Raw genomic sequence first — 19,256 nt, 5'->3', positions numbered from 1 at the left:
GGTCAACTCCACCTCCACATGTGCAAGGCTCAGCCTGACACAACTAAAAGTGGTACATAGAGCCCACTTAACAAGAAACCGTATGAGTAGGTTCTTCCCAGAGGTGGAGGACATGTGAATGGTGCCAAGGAGGCCCGACCAACCACACCCACATGTTCTTGTCCTACCCCAGACTTGTGGAGTACTGGACTGCCTTCTTCGAGGCAGTGTCCAAAGTGGTGGGAGTGAGGGTGGAGCCATGCCCGAGAGTGGGGGTCTTCGGAGTTTCAGGCCAGCCAGATCTATTTCTGAGGAGGGCGGCAGACGCCCAAGCCTTTGACTCCTTGATCACCAGACATAGAATCCCGTTCAGCTGGCGGTCAGCAGCACCACCCAAAGCTGCAGACTGGCTGCCCGACCTCACGGAATCCCTCCAAAAGGAGAAAATTAAATTCGCCATCCGAGGGTCAGATGACAGCTTCCACAGAATGTTGGAGCCATTCACCCAATTGTTCCCGGGACCTGTTTGTGGCCAAACAAGGAGAAGAATAGCCAGGAACCAGGGGAAAGCAGGCGAAGCATGAGAGGGAGAGATAGAACGGGAGGGAGGGTGGGAATAACTCATTCTAAGAGGAAGGAAAGGCGAACCGCAGGGGGGGGGGGGGGGGGGGGTGAGACAAGGAACAATAGAGGAGAGCCAGTGGGGGGAGGCTGGGAAACGTTAACCAACCTGACATCCACAGGAACAAGAAAAAAGGAGAACACAGCAGAGCGTGTTTTCGGTATTAGACAGCCAACGAGTTCTGGTCCATCCCAGTATGCGAGGGACATCAGGAGAGATTGGAATTCACAGTAAGACAGGACCAATACACCCTGACTTGGTTCCCCAAGTGTTTCACAATAGTCCGGCCATACTCCATAGATACATGGCCCAGATTGACCTTAGCGGAACAGAGCTGCATGTTCCAGTATGTTCTCGACCTCCGATAGCGTCAGCAGGGGAGGAAAATCACATACTAGCCCTCACCTGGGCAACCATGCAGTAGGCTGGCCTTAAAATCAACCCTGGGAAGGAGGGCTACCGTAGTGGCAGGGTTACACCGATGAGCATAGGCGCTGGACTGCGCCATGTGGACAGTAGAGACATAGGAACGTGTCACATGAAATTGGTTATACTCAGAATTTCAGTGCAGGAGGCCATTTGGCCCATCGAGTCTACACCGGCTCTTGGAAAGAGCACCCCACTTAAGCCCAAAGCTCCACCCTATCCCTGAAACCCAGTAACCATATGTAACCCAAGGGCAATTCTGCATGGCCAATCCACCTAACCTGCACATCTTTGGACTGTGGGAGGAAACCGGATCACCCGGAGGAAACGCACGGGGAGAACGTGCAGACTCCGCAGGCAGTGACCCAAGTCAGGAATTGAACCAGGGTCCCTCACACTGTGAAGCCATAGTGATAACCACTATGCTAGCATGCTGTCCACTCCCCTGGAGATTCAGGATTTCATGAAAAATCCATGAGGGTAGTGCCCTTCATTCCATAATGCAGCTACAAGTAGGGAAGTCACATTCCATAGTGCAGCTACCAGAAGTAGGGAAGTTAAGGGCGGTTTTGGACAGCTGCCAGGCAAAGTGGGAGAGTGTGCTACTCCCAGCGGATAAGCTTTATCCTTTACAGATAGTCAAGGACTCTAGCCTTATAGCCATCTGGGTTGGCCACTTTCCGACTTTAAAATGGAGATCCGCTAAGAATGCAGGGAGAAATGGCCAAACGCAGGAAAACAAGCAGGTGCAAAATCTCCTGTATATTAGAACTTGCAGAAACCCAGACAGCACTGAAACTAAACCATCTACATATTGATGAGCGATCCCCGGGAACAATTGGAAACACAAGATAATCGAGGCCAAGCCAGACTCCTCGGCGCCAGTGGGAGCCAAGACAAAGGAAGGCCAACGGACACTTAGGAACAGCCCCAGTAGTGGGGAAATCAAATCAATTGATTGGAACATGGCCCAAATCAATTGGAACCAGGTACAGGGTCCGCCCCAAAAGGTGCAAAGCACCTGGGGACTATAAAATCGAGCCCCAAGTTCAGTTCAATCTTCTTGGCAGCTCTCAAAGAACTCGCCCATGACTCTCAACTCGGAGAAACTTGCCTAGCAGCTGCACCAACCAAGTAAGTGTCCAGTCAACGCACACTACGAGATAGGCACTCTTAACCATTAGTCCATACCAGCTGGAAGCCTGCAGACGCGGAAGCGAACGAAAGCCCATTTGTTCCCCATACCTGGTGGGCCAGTTTCCAAAGCTAAGTATTGGCCTTTTAGTGTTAGAAATAGTCTAGTGAGTAGTATTTTATGCACGAGTAGCGATTGACTGTGTCTATAATAAATATGTTTTGATTTGAACCTTACTAACTGGTGTGTTGAGTTATTGATCAGCACTTGAACCTCGTGGTGGTATCATAAAGATACCCGGCGACTCTAGAGCAAAGTGATTAAACAGAGAAAATTAAGTTTAAAGCACACTTAACACAATTAGCAACAGCCTCAACCCCGCATCCATGGTAGTTAGAGGAAGGTACAGAGCTTATTTATTTGTAGGAAGTTAATTAAGGCGAGAGAGAGAGAGTGGTCAGATAGCAGAAGAACCATCAGAAAGAGGGGAGCTATATGTAGACGGATCCAGGAAATAACACGAGGGGGTCCCACGCACAGCATGGGTGGTAGCGGATAGGATGGACACTGTTACAAGGAAGCCAAATCCTCTCAAGTGGCCAAACTGATAGCCTTACGGCGTGATTTAGGACACTTTCCATGATCAGGAGACCAATGATCCGGTACCGGTGTCCTCAACTATGAATGAGGAAGGAGGGCTTTCATGAAGATAGGCAACGATATCCAAAAGGGGGCTGGATTCTCCGTAGCCCTTCGTAACGCGGGTTGCCTGCGAAAAAAATCGGTGCTACTCACGCCGGCGTCGGGGCCTTCTTTAAGGCCGCTATTCTCCGTTCCCGGAGGGGCTAGCAGCTGACTGACGCTAAACGCGTCATGTTAATGCGCCCCGCAAGTGACGCGTCGGGCGACTTCATCAACGGCGCCCGGCGAACCCGGAAACAAATAGCGCTTTCGCCCACCCCCCGCCAGATGTGCGGACATGGCGTCCCGTAGACCAGCGCTGAGATTTCAGGATCGAGACCTGGAAGCGCTCCTGGACGCTGTAGAGGCCAGGAGGGAGGACCTCTACCCCCGAGATGGGCGCAGGCTCGCCCCGCGCCGACGTAGTCGTCTGTGGAGGGATGTCGCTGAGCTGGTCAGTTCTGCCGGAATCACCCCAAGGACAGGCACTCAGTGCCATAAGAAGATCAACGACCTCGTCAGGGCAGCCAGGGTGAGTCCCCTCCCCGTGACATTGAAACCCAAACCTGACCTTCAGTCTGAACTTGACCTTGAACCTGACCTTCATTCTGAACTTGACCTTGAACCTGACCTCCAGTCTGAACTTGACCTTGAACCTGACCTCCAGTCTGAACTTGACCTTGAACCTGACCTTCATTCTGAACTTGACCTTGAACCTGACCTCCAGTCTGACTTGGTCACCATCCCTAATGTGTCGTGACCTTTGCCAGGGGATATGGGCTGGTGACTGATATGGACCGACCCAAGGACATTGAGCTGATTATGACTGCTCTGATGACGATTCCTTGGAGTGGGGCTCGTGACGCTGAACCTCTGAACTCCGGCTGGTATCTGTCTCCTTCCTTGTCCAGGGAACAGGTTGTCCCAACTCTCCTGCATGGCATTCAGCTGTGTCTGTAGCTCTACAGTTGCGAATGTCGGTGCAACTCTTTAAGGTCCTATTTCCTGGCTCCCCAAGTGTGTGGGGAGAGGAATGCTTAAAGGAAGTACAAACTAATCAAGCTCTCGGGTGCCAGTCAGGACTGAACCAAATTCAATGTTTGCCTGAGTTAGAATAGCTGGAGTTCCACTGGGCGCCGGTGCTGGCCCCTTTGCACGTCCTTAAAGGCTCCGACACTGGCGCTTCTATCAGGACACTACATCAACACCAATTCATTTCCAGCATCTGCTTTTAGAAACCATGATGAGGTTGACATTGCTATTTATATTCATGAGGGAAGTGGAATCGCTTCTGCCATAATCGTGGCAGACACATCAACTGGTGTGAAGGCACAAGTCTACAAAGGAATTTGGACAGATTAAGTTAGTTAGCCAACAAATGGCAGACGGGATATAAATAAGTAAAATATTAAGTTCTGAACTATGGTAGGAAGAATAAATGAGCTGCATATGATTAACATGGAGAAAGAGTGCTGAAAGCTGCAAAACCGTTGGATCTGGGGGTCTCCAAGCATTAAAGAAAAAAAGCTAGCATGCAGTAAACTAGATTATTGAGAAGGCAAATTGAATATTGGTTTCGTGTCTAACACTGTTGTTGCTACATCTGCTACCCACCCTTCAACAGGAGAAGCTTTCGTTCAACAGGAGGTCTCGAGCGAGTGGTGGGGGCAGTGCAGAGGAGAGACCACTCACGGTCCACGAGGAGAGGGCCCTGGAGATGGCAGGAGGACCCGAGGACCGGGCGTTTGGCAACGCAGAGGTCGGCGGCCCGCGAGCAAGTGAGCCACCCATGGCCCTTCCCCCTCTCTCATATCCCCCCCCCCCCCAATCCCCTCTCCCCATATCCCCCGATCTGAGTGCTTAACCATGCTGTCTTGTAGGTCCAGACATCGAGGCACCCGTCACCGCGGATGCCCCCCGCCCGCAGGATGCCCCACTGAGACCACAGGAGAGGGAGCGACCCGGCCCCTCTGGCCTGCAACGGCCACAGGATGCCCCGGTGCGGCAGAGGAGACGTGTGGTCATCTGTCATGTACGCTCGCGTGACGGGCGCATCCGGCGACGAGTGCTGAGAAGACGCCGCGATGAGGGGATAAGCCAGAGGCCCCCGACGCACAGACAAATGGACACCCAAGGGCAGGACACTGCCACCCAGGACAGTGGACGGGCCCCACAGATGGGGGAACCCCAGCCGTCATCAGACAGCCAATCGGACAATGCGCACAGTTTACCGGCACAGCTTTCTCCAGCACGCTGCACCATCGCAGACACACTCACCCCGGCTGGGCTTTTTAGTGATGATTCCTTAGGGTCACTCGCTGGTGAGCACCACACTGTCGTCCCAGTGCAGCAGGTGGAGGTAGGAGCGGCAGAGGGGCCGGGTGGTCGGAGGGCATCCTGGCGCAAGCAGACATCTGCCGCCCAGACTGGTCCTGGGTTCCTGGAGTCAACGGACCCACCCATAGACCCCATGCAATCAACAAACCTGGGTCCAAGGAAGAGGGTGAGGGCCGGCTTGCAGCTGATGCACACGCAGGTGGAGGAGTCCAACCGTGTCCAGGTGCAGGAAGTCGTGCCGCTCATACGTGCCACCCATACCGAAACCGCACGGGTGGCGTCCGCGGTCGAGGCAATGGGTGCAACGGTGTCTGACATGGGTCGCAGTATTCAGGCTCTGGAGCTGTCCGTACAGGCGGCGTCCGTGTCCCAGGACGTGGCTTCCCACTCACTGGAAGCCATGAACCAGACCCAGCGGATGATTGCTGAGGCATTAAACGTTGTGGCCCTGTCTCAGCAGGCCATGGTGCAGTCTCAGCAGTCCATCGCTGAGGGCATGAGTGTCATTATCAATCACCTCTCCGGCGTCTCCGACACACAAAGAGGGATGGTCAACTCCCTCAGCTCCATGGCTGCAGATCTGAGGACCCTTGTCAGTACCAGCACGGGCCTCCAGGACTGGCAGCGCCAGGTGCCGGGGGAGCGTCGGATGGCTGTTCCAGACGCACCCCCGACCCATGTAGAGGCCCGGGGGCCATCGGGCACCCCGAGGCAGGAGGAGGTGCGGTGCTTTGTACCGGGTCCCCCTGTAGAGGTGGTCCCGGAACACCGCGCTACCTCGGACTCCCCCCCCCCCCCCCCCCCCTTCCGTCCCAGGTGCATCTGGTGGGCAGCGGGTAAGACAGGCTGGCAGCTCGCCATCCCAGTCACCCGAGCCGCGGCCTGGCCCATCTAGGCCGGGCCGCCCCAGGAAACGTCCTCTAAACGGATCCAAAGTCACAGGGCTGGAATCGCAGGAGTCCACCTCCAGTCCTGCTGTACTGTCTGGGGAAGCACCTAGACGTAGTAAAAGGGTCCGTAAAAGCAAGATAGTAGACACTTAGTAAGTTGGCACGGGTGAAGGGCACAGTAGATTCAGGGTCTCGGGCACATGTTTGAACTGTTTGTTATTAAAATCACTAACGCACCTACAGAGGCTGCCTTTGTGTTCTGTCCGAAGCGTGCGGGGGTGTCATGTAGGTTGAGTGCCAGTGTGTGTGGAGGGTCTGATGTTGGCCTCAGGTGAGTGTGCCCCCCCTTCACCTTGCCCGCCCTCTCAATCCCTCTGGGCAGAGGATGTGACCGAGCGCTGCAGTGTGACGGCCGCATGCAGGGATGGTCCGGAAGGTTGGTGGTACTGTGGCCATGGGTCAGACATTGAGCGACAAAATGGAGCCAGGAGCTCATCGCAGTGCGTGACGTCATCATCCTCCATGGACAGCAGTAGACACGCTTCCATCGGCAACCGTGTGATGACTGCCCATTGTGTCACAGTGGATGTGCAATGGAGGGGTGTTGTACTTTCAGGTGATGTGGGAATGGTTGGTGAGGTGTTGGGACTTGGTGCATGGTTAGGTGAGGGGGAGTGAGGGTTTTGGGCGGGTGAGGGGGAGTGAGAGTGTTGGGTGGGTGGGGGGGGGGGGGTGAGGGTGCTCGGATGTTGCAATGGGTGGTGGAACGTCGCCATACTTGCAGAATCGCTACCACCCTAGTCTGTGAACCGGCCGGCTATCAGCCTGTCCCGTGCTCGCTGGCCCAGACGGTGGTGATGTCGGGCAGCCACCCGCCAATGATCTGCCCGTCTGCCCTGACCATTGCCCCCATCTCCCTCGTCTGGGGAGGTCTGCGGCTCTTCCTCCCGCTCCTCCACTCCCCCCTCTGTCTGCGGCACATCACCCCTCTGCTGGGCGATGTTGTGCAGGACACAACACACCACAATGATGCGGCCGATCCTATCTGGCGGGTACTGGAGGGCCCCCCCAGAGATGTCCAGGCACCGGAATCGCGACTTGAGGATCCCGAAGCACCTCTCAATTCGACCTCTGGTCGCTGCATGGGCATCGTTGTATCCATTGTCTGCGTTAGTCTGTGGCCTCCGTACAGGCGTCATCAGCCACGACCGCAACGGGTAACCCCCATCTCCCAGCAACCAGCCCCTCATCCGGCGGTGGCGTCCCTCGAACATTCCAGGGATGTTCGACTGCGACAACACCTATGAGTCATGAACACTTCCCGGGTACCGTGCGCAGACGTGCATGATTATCATGCGGTGGTCGCAGACCACTTGGGTGTTCATTGAATATGTCCCTTTCCTGTTTGTGAAGACGGCCCTGTTGTCTGCAGGTGGCCGCACGGCTACGTGCATCCCATCGATCAACCCTTGGACCATGGGAAAACCAGCCATGGCAGAGAACCCCACGGCCCGGGCATCCTGGTTTGTCTGGTCCTTGGGGAAGCGGATGTAGCGGTCCGCGATGGCATAAAGGGCGTCTGTCACTGCCCGGATGTACCGGTGCACCGATGCCTGTGAAATGCCGGACAGGTCCCCACTCGGCGCCTGGAATGAGCCAGTGGCGTAAAAGTTGAGGGCCACTGTAACCTTGACTGACGCGGGGAGAGGATGTCCTCCCCCAGTGCCACGCGGTGCCAGGTGAGCCATCAGGTGGCATATGTGTGCCATGGTTTCAGGGCTCATCCGGAGTCTCCTCCTGCATGCCCGGTCTGTGAGTTCCAGGAACGATGAACGGGATCTGTACACACGGGGCCTCCTCAGACGTCTCCGTCTATGTGCCACCACAACGTCCTCCTCCCCCTCCTCCCCCTCCTCGTCCTCCAGGGCGACTTGTACAATCGCGGATGCAACTACGGCGGCCAACATCACAGGCTGATTGAAAAACATGATTGCCTGCGGGGGGTGGGGGGTTGTGGCAGGGAAGACAACCATGTCATCACTGCCCTCATCACCCACCTCCAACCACAACAACCCCTCCCCCCCCCCCCCCCCCCCCCCCCCCGTCCCCCCCAATCTACCAGCACTAAAGTAATTGATTGATCTATCTCTCTTAACAAACACCTCCCACCCCCAATCTACCGGCACTCGAGGTAAGTGATTGATCTCTCTATTCCCAACACCCCCAACCCACTTCCCCCTACCTCCCCACCCCTCTCTCCCCCCTACCTCCTCCCTATCCCCCCACCGCTCCCCCCACCACTCCCCCACCGCGCTCCAATGCCTCCTCTGCCGCGCCCCCCACCGCTGCCCCCCCACCGCGCTCCAATGCCTCCTCTGCCGTGCCCCCCACCACGCTCCAATGCCTCCACCGCGCTCCAATGCCGCTACCCACCCCACGCGCATTCGCCCCCGTCACTGAACGGCGTCAACCATCAATGGTTGACGCCGTTTTAAAGCAACTTTGATTTGCGCCGACGGGGCAGGACTTCGGCCCATCCGGGCCGGAGATTTGAGGTAAGTGAAAAAAAATTGAAATCCCGCCGGCGCCAGCTGTTTTCAGAGGCTGCCGGCGGGATTTGCACAACGCCGGTTTTTGGCCGGTGGGAGATTTCAAAACCCTGCGGGAGCGGAAATAACGCCGCTGCCCGCCGATTCTCCGACCCTGCATGGGGTCGGAGAATCCCGGCCAAGGTCTTCAATGAACAGATATCACGGGCCATAGGAGAATACATGGAGAACAATCAGAAAGGCGAGGCCTCGCCCTCCACATTCTGGGAAGCGCTAAAGGCCATACTGAGGGTAATCATCGCATTCAAAGCGCGAAGAGATAGGGAGGAAAAGGCGGCTAGGCAGCAGCTGGTCGACTCCATACTGGAGGTAGACCGTAAATACTCCAGAGGACCCGACCGTAGAGCTCCTGGTGGAGAGGAAAGAGTTGCAAAGGAACTTTGATCTGCTCTCCACCAGGAAAGCAGTGCTTCAACTCCGCCAGGCAAGTGGGACCCTGTACGATCACAGAGACAAAGCCAGCGGCCTGCTGGCACACCAGCTGAGAAAGCAGGCAAGGCAGCCACCAGAGAAATTGCACAAATCAGGGATGCTCGGGGCGCATTGCAAACAGAGCCAGAAAAGATCAGCAAGGCATTCAGGGCCTTTTACCAAGGGCTGTACACCTCAGAGCCCCCAACGGGGGAGGCCGGGATGAAACGGTTCCTTGATGGACTGGGCATACCAGTTGTGGGGGAGAGCAGAAAATGGGGCCTGGAAGCACCACTAGCACTGGGAGAGTGCACGGACAGCATAAGCTCCATGCAGGCGGGGAAGGCACCAAGTCCTGGACGGATTCCTGGCAGACTTCTACAAAAGATTTGCGACAGCACTGGCCCCACACCTGCGGGAGATGTTCACAGGCTCGCTGGTCAAGTGCACACTGCCACCCACGCTAGCACAGGCTTCAATCTCACTGATACCCAAGAAAGGTACCAACGGAATGTGGGTCATACAGACCCGTCTCGCTGCTGAACGCTGTGTGGTGATCCAACCACTGTATATATCATCTCACTGTAATAAAGCCTCTCTTGTACTTCACTCGAGTCTTTGTGTACAATTGTTAGCGCCACAATTTATTACAGTGAGATTTCCCTTACACCATGGACATCAGGATTAAACCTGACCGCCTGCAGCTGGATCTGCAGTCGCCCCACGCCAGGAAAGACTTTGTTCACTGGCTTGCAGTTTGAGGCCTACATCTCTTCAGCGGACCCTCCACCTTCGGAGGCTCAGAAACGACAGCTTCTTTACTCAAGACTCCGCTCCAGCGTCTTTCCGCTAATTCGAGACGCACCTGACTACGCCCAGGCCATGGAACTGCTCAAAGAGAACTACGCACAGTCAACGAACACCTTGTTTGCGAGACATCTACTCTTGTCCAACAGCCGGGTGAGTCGATTGAGGACTTTTGGAGGGCCCTTATACCTCTAGTACGAGACTGCGACTGCCAGGCCCTCACGGCCACAGAACATGCCGACTTACTCATGCGGGATGCCTTTGTTACGGGTATTGCATCGGACCCCATCCGGCAATGACTGCTGGAAGGAGCCGCTCTCGATCTCACGGCTACAAAGACTCTGGCGCTATCAATGACGGCCGCCTCCCGCAGTGTGCGATCCTACCCCGCTAGCCACACGGCCCACCAGTCCTACCCCCTTGTAGATCCCGCAACCGGCCCCTCCAGCAGCCACCCCCGTGCACTACGCCTGCACTGCTCCACTCACCCTGGGGGTCCCTGCTGCTACTTCTGTGATCAGCAGAAGCATCCCCGTCAGCGCTGTCCGGCACGGTAAGGCGCTACTCCCTTGCGGTCCATCCTGCCAACCGGCAGATCTCCCTAGCCTCCGGTTCCCACTCTGTCCCAATCCGGTGCTTCTGCCTGGTTAAACTCACTACAGGGCGTGGAATTCGATTGTTTCCACCTGTTCATTCTCCCCAACCTCTGCGCTTCACTCTTACTGGGCCTGGATTTTTAATGCAACCTCCCGAGCCTCACCCTCAAATTCGGCGGACCCCTACCTCCCCTCAGATTGCAGCCTTGCAACCCTCAACGTTGAGCCTCCCTCCCTCTTTGCCAATCTGACTGCAGATTGTAAGCCAGTCACCACCAGGAGCAGACGGTACAGCACCCAGGACAAGACCTTTATCAGGTCTGAAGTCCAGTGGCTGCTTCGGAAGGGTATTATAGAGGCCAGCAACAGCCTTTGGAGAGCCCAGGTGGTAGTGGTTAAAACTGGGGAGAAACACAGGATGGTCATGGACTACAGTCAGACCATCAATCGGTACATGAGCTCGGCGCGTACCCCCTCCCTCGCATTTCTGATATGGTCAATCAGATTGCACAGTACTGGGTCTTCTCTACAATTGACCCGTACTTAGACAATGTCACCATCTGCGGCCATGACCAGCAGGACCATGACGCCAACCTTGCTAAAATTTCTCCATACCGCATCTCTCCTTAACCTCACGTATAACAAATACAGTAGTGAGTGTTCCGCACAGGCCATTTGGCCTTCCTCGGCTACGTTGTCCAAAACGGACTACTGGGGCCTGATCCCGACCGCATGCGCCCCCTCATGGAACTTCCCCCTCCCCCACTACCCCAAGGCTCTCAAACGATGCCTGGGTTTCTTTTCTTACTATGCCCAGTGGGTCCCACAATACGCGGACAAGGCCCGCCCACTAATCCAGTCCACACAATGTCCCCTCACGGCTGAGGCACAACAGGCCTTCGCTCGTATTCGCTCTGACATAGCCAAGGCCGGGATGCACGCAGTAGATGAGACACTGCCCTTCCAAGTAGAGAGCGACGCTTCAGATGTCACCCTTGCCGCCACGCTGAACCAGGCAGGCAGACCCGTGGCATTCTTTTACCACACCCTCCACGCCTCCGAAATTCGACATTCGTCTGTTGAAAAGGAGGCCCAGGCAATCATTGAAGCGGTGTGGCAAAGCTCCTATCTGCAACAATCATAGGTTCATACCAGCACTGACCGACTCCACCGTCAAGGTAGAGACAGGACGAGGGGGACACTGACAGTCAAGGACCTATACACAGACGGCAGGGTTGCGACACTGGACGAACTGACAGAGAAATTCCAGCTGACCGGGGGAACAAATTAAGGTACCTGCAGCTCAGAAACTTCCTACGAAAGGAAACAAGGACTTACCCACAACCATCACGACAGACATTACTGGGCGCAAACATATTAAGAGAGGAAACTGTAGCGACATGTACGACCAACTGGTAGAAAGGGCCGACACAAGAAAGAAATGGGAGGAGGACCCGGGGATCGAGATAGGGTGGGGACTCTGGAGCGAAGCACTGCATAGGGTCAACTCCACCTCCACATGTGCAAGGCTCAGCCTGACACAACTAAAAGTGGTACATAGAGCCCACTTAACAAGAACCTGTATGAGTAGGTTCTTCCCAGAGGTGGAAGACATATGTGAATGGTGCCAAGGAGGCCCGACCAACCACACCCACATGTTCTTGTCCTACCCCAGACTTGTGGAGTACTGGACTGCCTTCTTCGAGGCAGCGTCCAAAGTGGTGGACCAATACACCCTGACTTGGTTCCCCAAGTGTTTCACAATAGTCCGGCCATACTCCATAGATACATGGCCCAGATTGACCTTAGTGGAACAGAGCTGCATGTTCCAGTATGTTCTCGACCTCCTGATAGCATCACAGGGGAGGAAAATCACATACTAGCCCTCACCTGGGCAACCATGCAGTAGGCTGGCCTTAAAATCAACCCTGGGAAGGAGGGCTACTGTAGTGGCAGGGTTACACCGATGAGCATAGGCGCTGGACTGCGCCATGTGGACAGTAGAGACATAGGAACATGTCACACATGAAATTGGTTATACTCAGAATTTACAGTGCAGGAGGCCATTTGGCCCATCGAGTCTACACCGGCTCTTGGAAAGAGCACCCCACTTAAGCCGAAAGCTCCACCCTATCCCTGAAACCCAGCACCCCACTTAAGCCGAAAGCTCCACCCTATCCCTGAAACCCAGCACCCCACTTAAGCCGAAAGCTCCACCCTATCCCTGTAACCCAGTAACCATATGTAACCCAAGGGCAATTCTGCATGGCCAATCCACCTAACCTGCACATCTTTGGACTGTGGGAGGAAACCGGATCACCCGGAGGAAAATGTACAGGGAGAACGTGCAGACTCCGCAGGCAGTGACCCAAGTCAGGAATTGAACCAGGGACCTCACACTGTGAAGCCATAGTGATAACCACTATGCTAGCATGCTGTCCACTCCCCTGGAGATTCAGGATTTCATGATAAAATCCATGAGGGTAGTGCCCTTCATTCCATAATGCAGCTACAAGTAGGGAAGTCACATTCCATAGTGCAGCTACCAGAAGTAGGGAAGTTAAGGGCGGTTTTGGACAGCTGCCGGGCAAAGTGGGAGAGTGTGCTACTCCCAGCGGATAAGCTTTATCCTTTACAGATAGTCAAGGACTCTAGCCAAGGACTCTAGCCTTATAGCCATCTGGGTTGGCCACTTCCCGACTTTAAAATGGAGGCCCGCTAAGAATGCAGGGAGAAATGGCCAAACGCAGGAAAACAAGCAGGTGCAAAATCTCCTGTATATTAGAACTTGCAGAAACCCAGACAGCACTGAAACTAAACCATCTACATATTGATGCGCGATCCCCGGGAACAATTGGAAACACAAGATAATCGAGGCCAAGCCAGGCTCCTCGGCGCCAGTGGGAGCCAAGACAAAGAAAGGCCAACGGACACTGAGGAATAGCCCCAGTAGTGGGGAAATCAAATCAATTGATTGGAACATGGCCCAAATCAATTGGAACCAGGTACAGGGTCCGCCCCAAAAGGTGCAAAGCACCTGGGGACTATAAAATAGAGCCCCAAGTTCAGTTCAATCTTCTTGGCAGCTCTCAAAGAACTCGACCGTGACTCTCAACTCGGAGAAACTTGCCTAGCAGCTGCACCAACCAAGTAAGTGTCCAGTCAACGCACACTACGAGATAGGCACTCTTAACCATTAGTCCATACCAGCTGGAAGCCTGCAGACTCGGAAGCGAACGAAAGGCCATTTGTTCCCCATACCTGGTGGGCCAGTTTCCAAAGCTAAGTATTGGCCTTTTAGTGTTAGAAATAGTCTAGTGAGTAGTATTTTATGCATGAGTAGCGATTGACTGTGTCGATAATAAATATGTTTTGATTTGAACCTTACTAACTGGTGTGTTGAGTTATTGATCAGCACTTGAACCTCGTGGTGGTATCATAAAGATGCCTGGCGACTCTAGAGCAAAGTGATTAAACAGAGAAAATTAAGTTTAAAGCACACTTAACACAATTAGCAACAGCCTCAACCCCGCATCCATGGTAGTTAGAGGAAGGTACAGAGCTTATTTATTTGTAGGAAGTTAATTAAGGCGAGAGAGAGAGAGTGGTCAGATAGCAGAAGAACCATCAGAAAGAGGGGAACTATATGTAGACGGATCCAGGAAATAACACGAGGGGGTCCCACACACAGCATGGGTGGTAGCGGATAGGATGGACACTGTTATAAGGAAGCCAAATCCTCTCAAGTGGCCAAACTGATAGCCTTACGGCGTGATTTAGGACACTTTCCATGATCAGGAGACCAATGATCCGGTACCGGTGTCCTCAACTATGAATGAGGAAGGAGGGCTTTCATGAAGATAGGCAACGATATCCAAAAGGGGGCTGGATTCTCCGTAGCCCTTCGTAACGCGGGTTGACTGCGAAAAAAATCGGTGCTACTCACGCCGGCGTCGGGGCCTTCTTTAAGGCCGCAATTCTCCGTTCCCGGAGGGGCTAGCAGCTGACTGACGCTAAACGCGTCATGTTAATGCGCCCCGCAAGTGATACGTCGGGCAACTTCATCAACGGCGCCTGGCGAACCCGGAAACAAATAGCGCTTTCGCCCACCCCCCGCCAGATGTGCGGGCATGGCGTCCCGTAGACCAGCGCCGAGATTTCAGGATCGAGACCTGGAAGCGCTCCTGGACGCTGTAGAGGCCAGGAGGGAGGACCTCTACCCCCGAGATGGGCGCAGGCTCGCCCCGCGCCGACGTAGTCGTCTGTGGAGGGATGTCGCTGAGCTGGTCAGTTCTGCCGGAATCACCCCAAGGACAGGCACTCAGTGCCATAAGAAGATAAACGACCTCGTCAGGGCAGCCAGGGTGAGTCCCCTCCCCGTGACATTGAAACCCAAACCTGACCTTCAGTCTGAACTTGACCTTGAACCTGACCTTCATTCTGAACTTGACCTCGAACCTGACCTCCAGTCTGAACTTGACCTTGAACCTGACCTTCATTCTGAACTTGACCTTGAACCTGACCTCCAGTCTGACTTGGTCACCATCCCTAATGTGTCATGACCTTTGCCAGGGGATATGGGCTGGTGACTGATATGGACCGACCCAAGGATATTGAGCTGATTATGACTGCTATGATGACGAATCCTTGGAGTGGGGCCCGTGACGCTGAACCTCTGAACACCGGCTGGAATCTGTCTCCTTCCTTGTCCAGGGAACAGGTTGTCCCAACTCTCCTGCATGGCATTCAGCTGTGTCTGTAGCTCTACAGTTGCGAATGTCGGTGCAACTCTAAGGTCCTATTTCCTGGCTCCCCAAGTGTGTGGGGAGAGGAATGCTTATAGGCAGCACAAACTAATCAAGCTCTCGGGTGCCAATCAGGACAGCACCAAATGTTTGCCTGAGTTAGAATAGCTAGATTTCCACTGGGCACCGGTGCTGGCCCCTTTGCACGTCCTTAAAGGCTCCGACACTGGCGCTTCTATCAGGACACTACATCAACACCAATTCATTTCCAGCATCTGCTTTTAGAAACCATGATGAGGTTGACATTGCTATTTATATTCAAGAGGGAAGTGGAATCGCTTCTGCCATAATCGTGGTAGACACATCAACTGGTGTGAAGGCACAAGTCTACAAAGGAATTTGGACAGATTAAGTTAGTTAGCCAACAAATGGCAGACGGGATATAAATAAGTAAAATATAACATTCAGAACTACGGTAGGAGGAATAAATGAGCTGCATATGATTAACATGGAGAAAGAGTGCTGAAAGCTGCAAAACCATTGGATCTGGGGGTCTCCAAGCATTAAAGAAAAAAAGCTAGCATGCAGTAAACTAGATTATTGGGAAAGCAAATTGAATATTGGTTTCGTGTCTAACACTGTTGTTGCTACATCTGCTACCCACCCTCCAACAGGAGAAGCTTTCGTTCAACAGGAGGTCTCGAGCGAGTGGTGGGGGCAGTGCAGAGGAGAGACCACTCACGGTCCACGAGGAGAGGGCCCTGGAGATGGCAGGAGGACCCGAGGACCGGGCGTTTGGCAACGCAGAGGTCGGCGGCCCGCGAGCAAGTGAGCCACCCACGGCCCTTCCCCCTCTCTCATATCCCCCCCTCCCCCAATCCCCTCTCCCCATATCCCCCGATCTGAGTGCTTAACCATGCTGTCTTGTGTCTTGAAGGTCCAGACATCGAGGCACCCGTCACCGCGGATGCCCCCCGCCCGCAGGATGCCCCACTGAGACCACAGGAGAGGGAGCAACCCGGCCCCTCTGGCCTGCAACGGCCACAGGATGCCCCGGTGCGGCAGAGGAGACGTGTGGTCATCTGTCATGTACGCTCGCGTGACGGGCGCATCCGGCGACGAGTGCTGAGAAGACACCACGATGAGGGGATAAGCCAGAGGCCCCCGACGCACAGACAAATGGACACCCAAGGGCAGGACACTGCCACCCAGGACAGTGGACGGGCCCCACAGATGGGGGAACCCTAGCCGTCATCAGACAGCCAATCGGACAATGCGCACAGTTTACCGGCACAGCTTTCTCCAGCACGCTGCACCATCGCAGACACACTCACCCCGGCTGGGCTTTTTAGTGATGATTCCTTAGGGTCACTCGCTGGTGAGCACCACACTGTCGTCCCAGTGCAGCAGGTGGAGGTAGGAGCGGCAGAGGGGCCGGGTGGTCGGAGGGCATCCTGGCGCAAGCAGACATCTGCCGCCCAGACTGGTCCTGGGTTCCTGGAGTCAACGGACCCACCCATAGACCCCATGCAATCAACAAACCTGGGTCCAAGGAAGAGGGTGAGGGCCGGCTTGCAGCTGATGCACACGCAGGTGGAGGAGTCCAACCGTGTCCAGGAAGTCGTGCCGCTCATACGTGCCACCCATACCGAAACCGCACGGGTGGCGTCCGCGGTCGAGGCAATGGGTGCAACGGTGTCTGAAATGGGTCGCAGTATTCAGGCTCTGGAGCTGTCCGTGCAGGCGGCGTCCGTGTCCCAGGACGTGGCTTCCCACTCACTGGAAGCCATGAACCAGACACAGCGGATGATTGCTGAGGCATTAAACGTTGTGGCCCTGTCTCAGCAGGCCATGGTGCAGTCTCAGCAGTCCATCGCTGAGGGCATGAGTGTCATTATCAATCACCTCTCCGGCGTCTCCGACACACAAAGAGGGATGGTCAACTCCCTCAGCTCCATGGCTGCAGATCTGAGGACCCTTGTCAGTACCAGCACGGGCCTCCAGGACTGGCAGTGCCAGGTGCCGGGGGAGCGTCGGATGGCTGTTCCAGACGCACCCCCGACCCATGTAGAGGCCCGGGGGCCATCGGGCACCCCGAGGGAGGAGGAGGTGCTGTGCTCTGTACCGGGTCCCCCTGTAGAGGTGGTCCCGGAACACCGCGCTACCTCGGACTCTTTCTCCCCCCCCCCCCCCCCCCCCCCCCCCCCCCCCTCCGTCCCAGGTGCATCTGGTGGGCAGCGGGTAAGACAGGCTGGCAGCTCGACATCCCAGTCACCCGGGCCGCTCCAGGAAACATCCGCTAAACGGATCCAAAGTCACAGGGCTAGAATCGCAGGAGTCCACCTCCAGTCCTGCTGTACTGTCTGGGGAAGCACCTAGCCGTAGTAAAAGGGTCCGTAAAAGCAAGATAGTAGACACTTAGTAAGTTGGCACGGGTGAAGGGCACAGTAGATTCAGGGTCTAGGGCACATGTTTGAACTGTTTGTTATTAAAATCACTAACGCACCTACAGAGGCTGCCTTTGTGTTCTGTCCGAAGCATTTGGGGGGTGTCATGTAGGTTAAGTGCCAGTGTGTGTGGAGGGTCTGATGTTGGCCTCAGGTGAGTGTGCCCCCCCTTCACCTGGCCCGCCCTCTCAATCCCTGTGGGCAGAGGATGTGACCATGCGCTGCAGTGTGACGGCCGCATGCAGGGATGGTCCGGAAGGCTGGTGGTACTGTGGCCATGGGTCAGACATTGAGCGACAAAATGGAGCCAGGAGCTCATCGCAGTGCGTGACGTCATCATCCTCCATGGACTGCAGTAGACACGCTTCCATCGGCAACCGTGTGATGACTGCCCATTGTGTCGCAGTGGATGTGCAATGGAGGGGTGTTGTACTTTCAGGTGGTGTGGGAATGGTTGGTGAGGTGTTGGGACTTGGTGCAGGGTTAGTGAGGGGGGAGTGAGGGTGTTGGGTGGGTGAGGGTGCTCTTCCTCCTGCTCCTCCACTCCCCCCCTCCCCTGGCTGCGGCACATCACCCCTCTGCTGGGCGATGTTGTGCAGGGCACAACACACCACAATGATGCGGCCGATCCTATCTGGCGGGTACTGGAGGGCCCACCCAGAGATGTCCAAGCACCGGAATCGCGACTTGAGGATCCCGAAGCACCTCTCAATTAGACCCCTGGTCGCTGCATGGGCATCGTTGTATCCATTGTCTGCGTTAGTCTGTGGCCTCCGTACAGGCGTCATCAGCCACGTCCGCAACGGGTAACCCCTATCTCCCAGCAACCAGCCCCTCATCCGCCGGTGGCGTCCCTCGAACATTCCAGGGATGTTCGACTGCGACAACACGTATGAGTCATGAACACTTCCCGGGAACCGTGCGCAAACGTGCATGATTATCATGCGGTGGTCGCAGACCACTTGGGTGTTCACAGAATATGTCCCTTTCCTGTTTGTGAAGACGGCCCTGTCTTCTGCAGGTGGCCGCACGGCTACGTGCATCCCATCGATCAACCCTTGGACCATGGGAAAACCAGCCATGGCAGAGAACCCCACGGCCCGGGCATCCTGGTTCGCCTGGTCCATGGGGAAGTGGATGTAGCGGTCCGCGATGGCATAAAGGGCGTCTGTCACTGCCCGGATGCACCGGTGCACCGATGCCTGTGAGATGCCAGACAGGTCCCCAGTCGGCGCCTGGAATGAGCCCGTGGCGTAAAAGTTGAGGGCCACTGTAACCTTGATTGACACGGGGAGAGGATGTCCTCCCCCAGTGCCACGCGGTGCCAGGTGAGCCATCAGGTTGCATATGTGTGCCACGGTTTCAGGGCTCATCCGGAGTCTCCTCCTGCATGCCCGGTCTGTGAGTTCCAGCAACGATGAACGGGATCTGTACACACGGGGCCTCCTCAGACGTCTCCGTCTATGTTGTAGCCACCTAAAATGGACGCTGAGCTACAAAGTAAGCCAAGCGCTAAGACTGCAGGGAAGAAGGCAGTTTAGCCAGAACAGCAGTCTGCAAAGAGAGCATTT

At 55.3% G+C, this 19,256-nt stretch overlaps 1 protein-coding gene across 1 annotated transcript; it reads right to left on the bottom strand.

The window, feature by feature from the left end:
- Positions 1 to 18,281: 18,281 nt before the first annotated feature.
- On the bottom strand, positions 18,282 to 19,022 carry LOC119970702 (putative nuclease HARBI1; the record flags this gene model as incomplete). Its single annotated transcript, XM_038805754.1, has 1 exon — positions 18,282 to 19,022. A coding segment is annotated over exon 1 (741 nt), but the record flags the coding sequence as incomplete, so codon positions are not given.
- Positions 19,023 to 19,256: the final 234 nt, after the last annotated feature.

Source organism: Scyliorhinus canicula, chromosome 8 (genome assembly GCF_902713615.1).
Source record: "Scyliorhinus canicula chromosome 8, sScyCan1.1, whole genome shotgun sequence".
In the NCBI taxonomy this organism is placed as follows: Eukaryota; Metazoa; Chordata; class Chondrichthyes; order Carcharhiniformes; family Scyliorhinidae; genus Scyliorhinus; species Scyliorhinus canicula.
The sequence above is the reverse complement of the archived record's forward strand: the minus strand, read 5'-3'. Positions and strand labels throughout refer to the sequence as shown.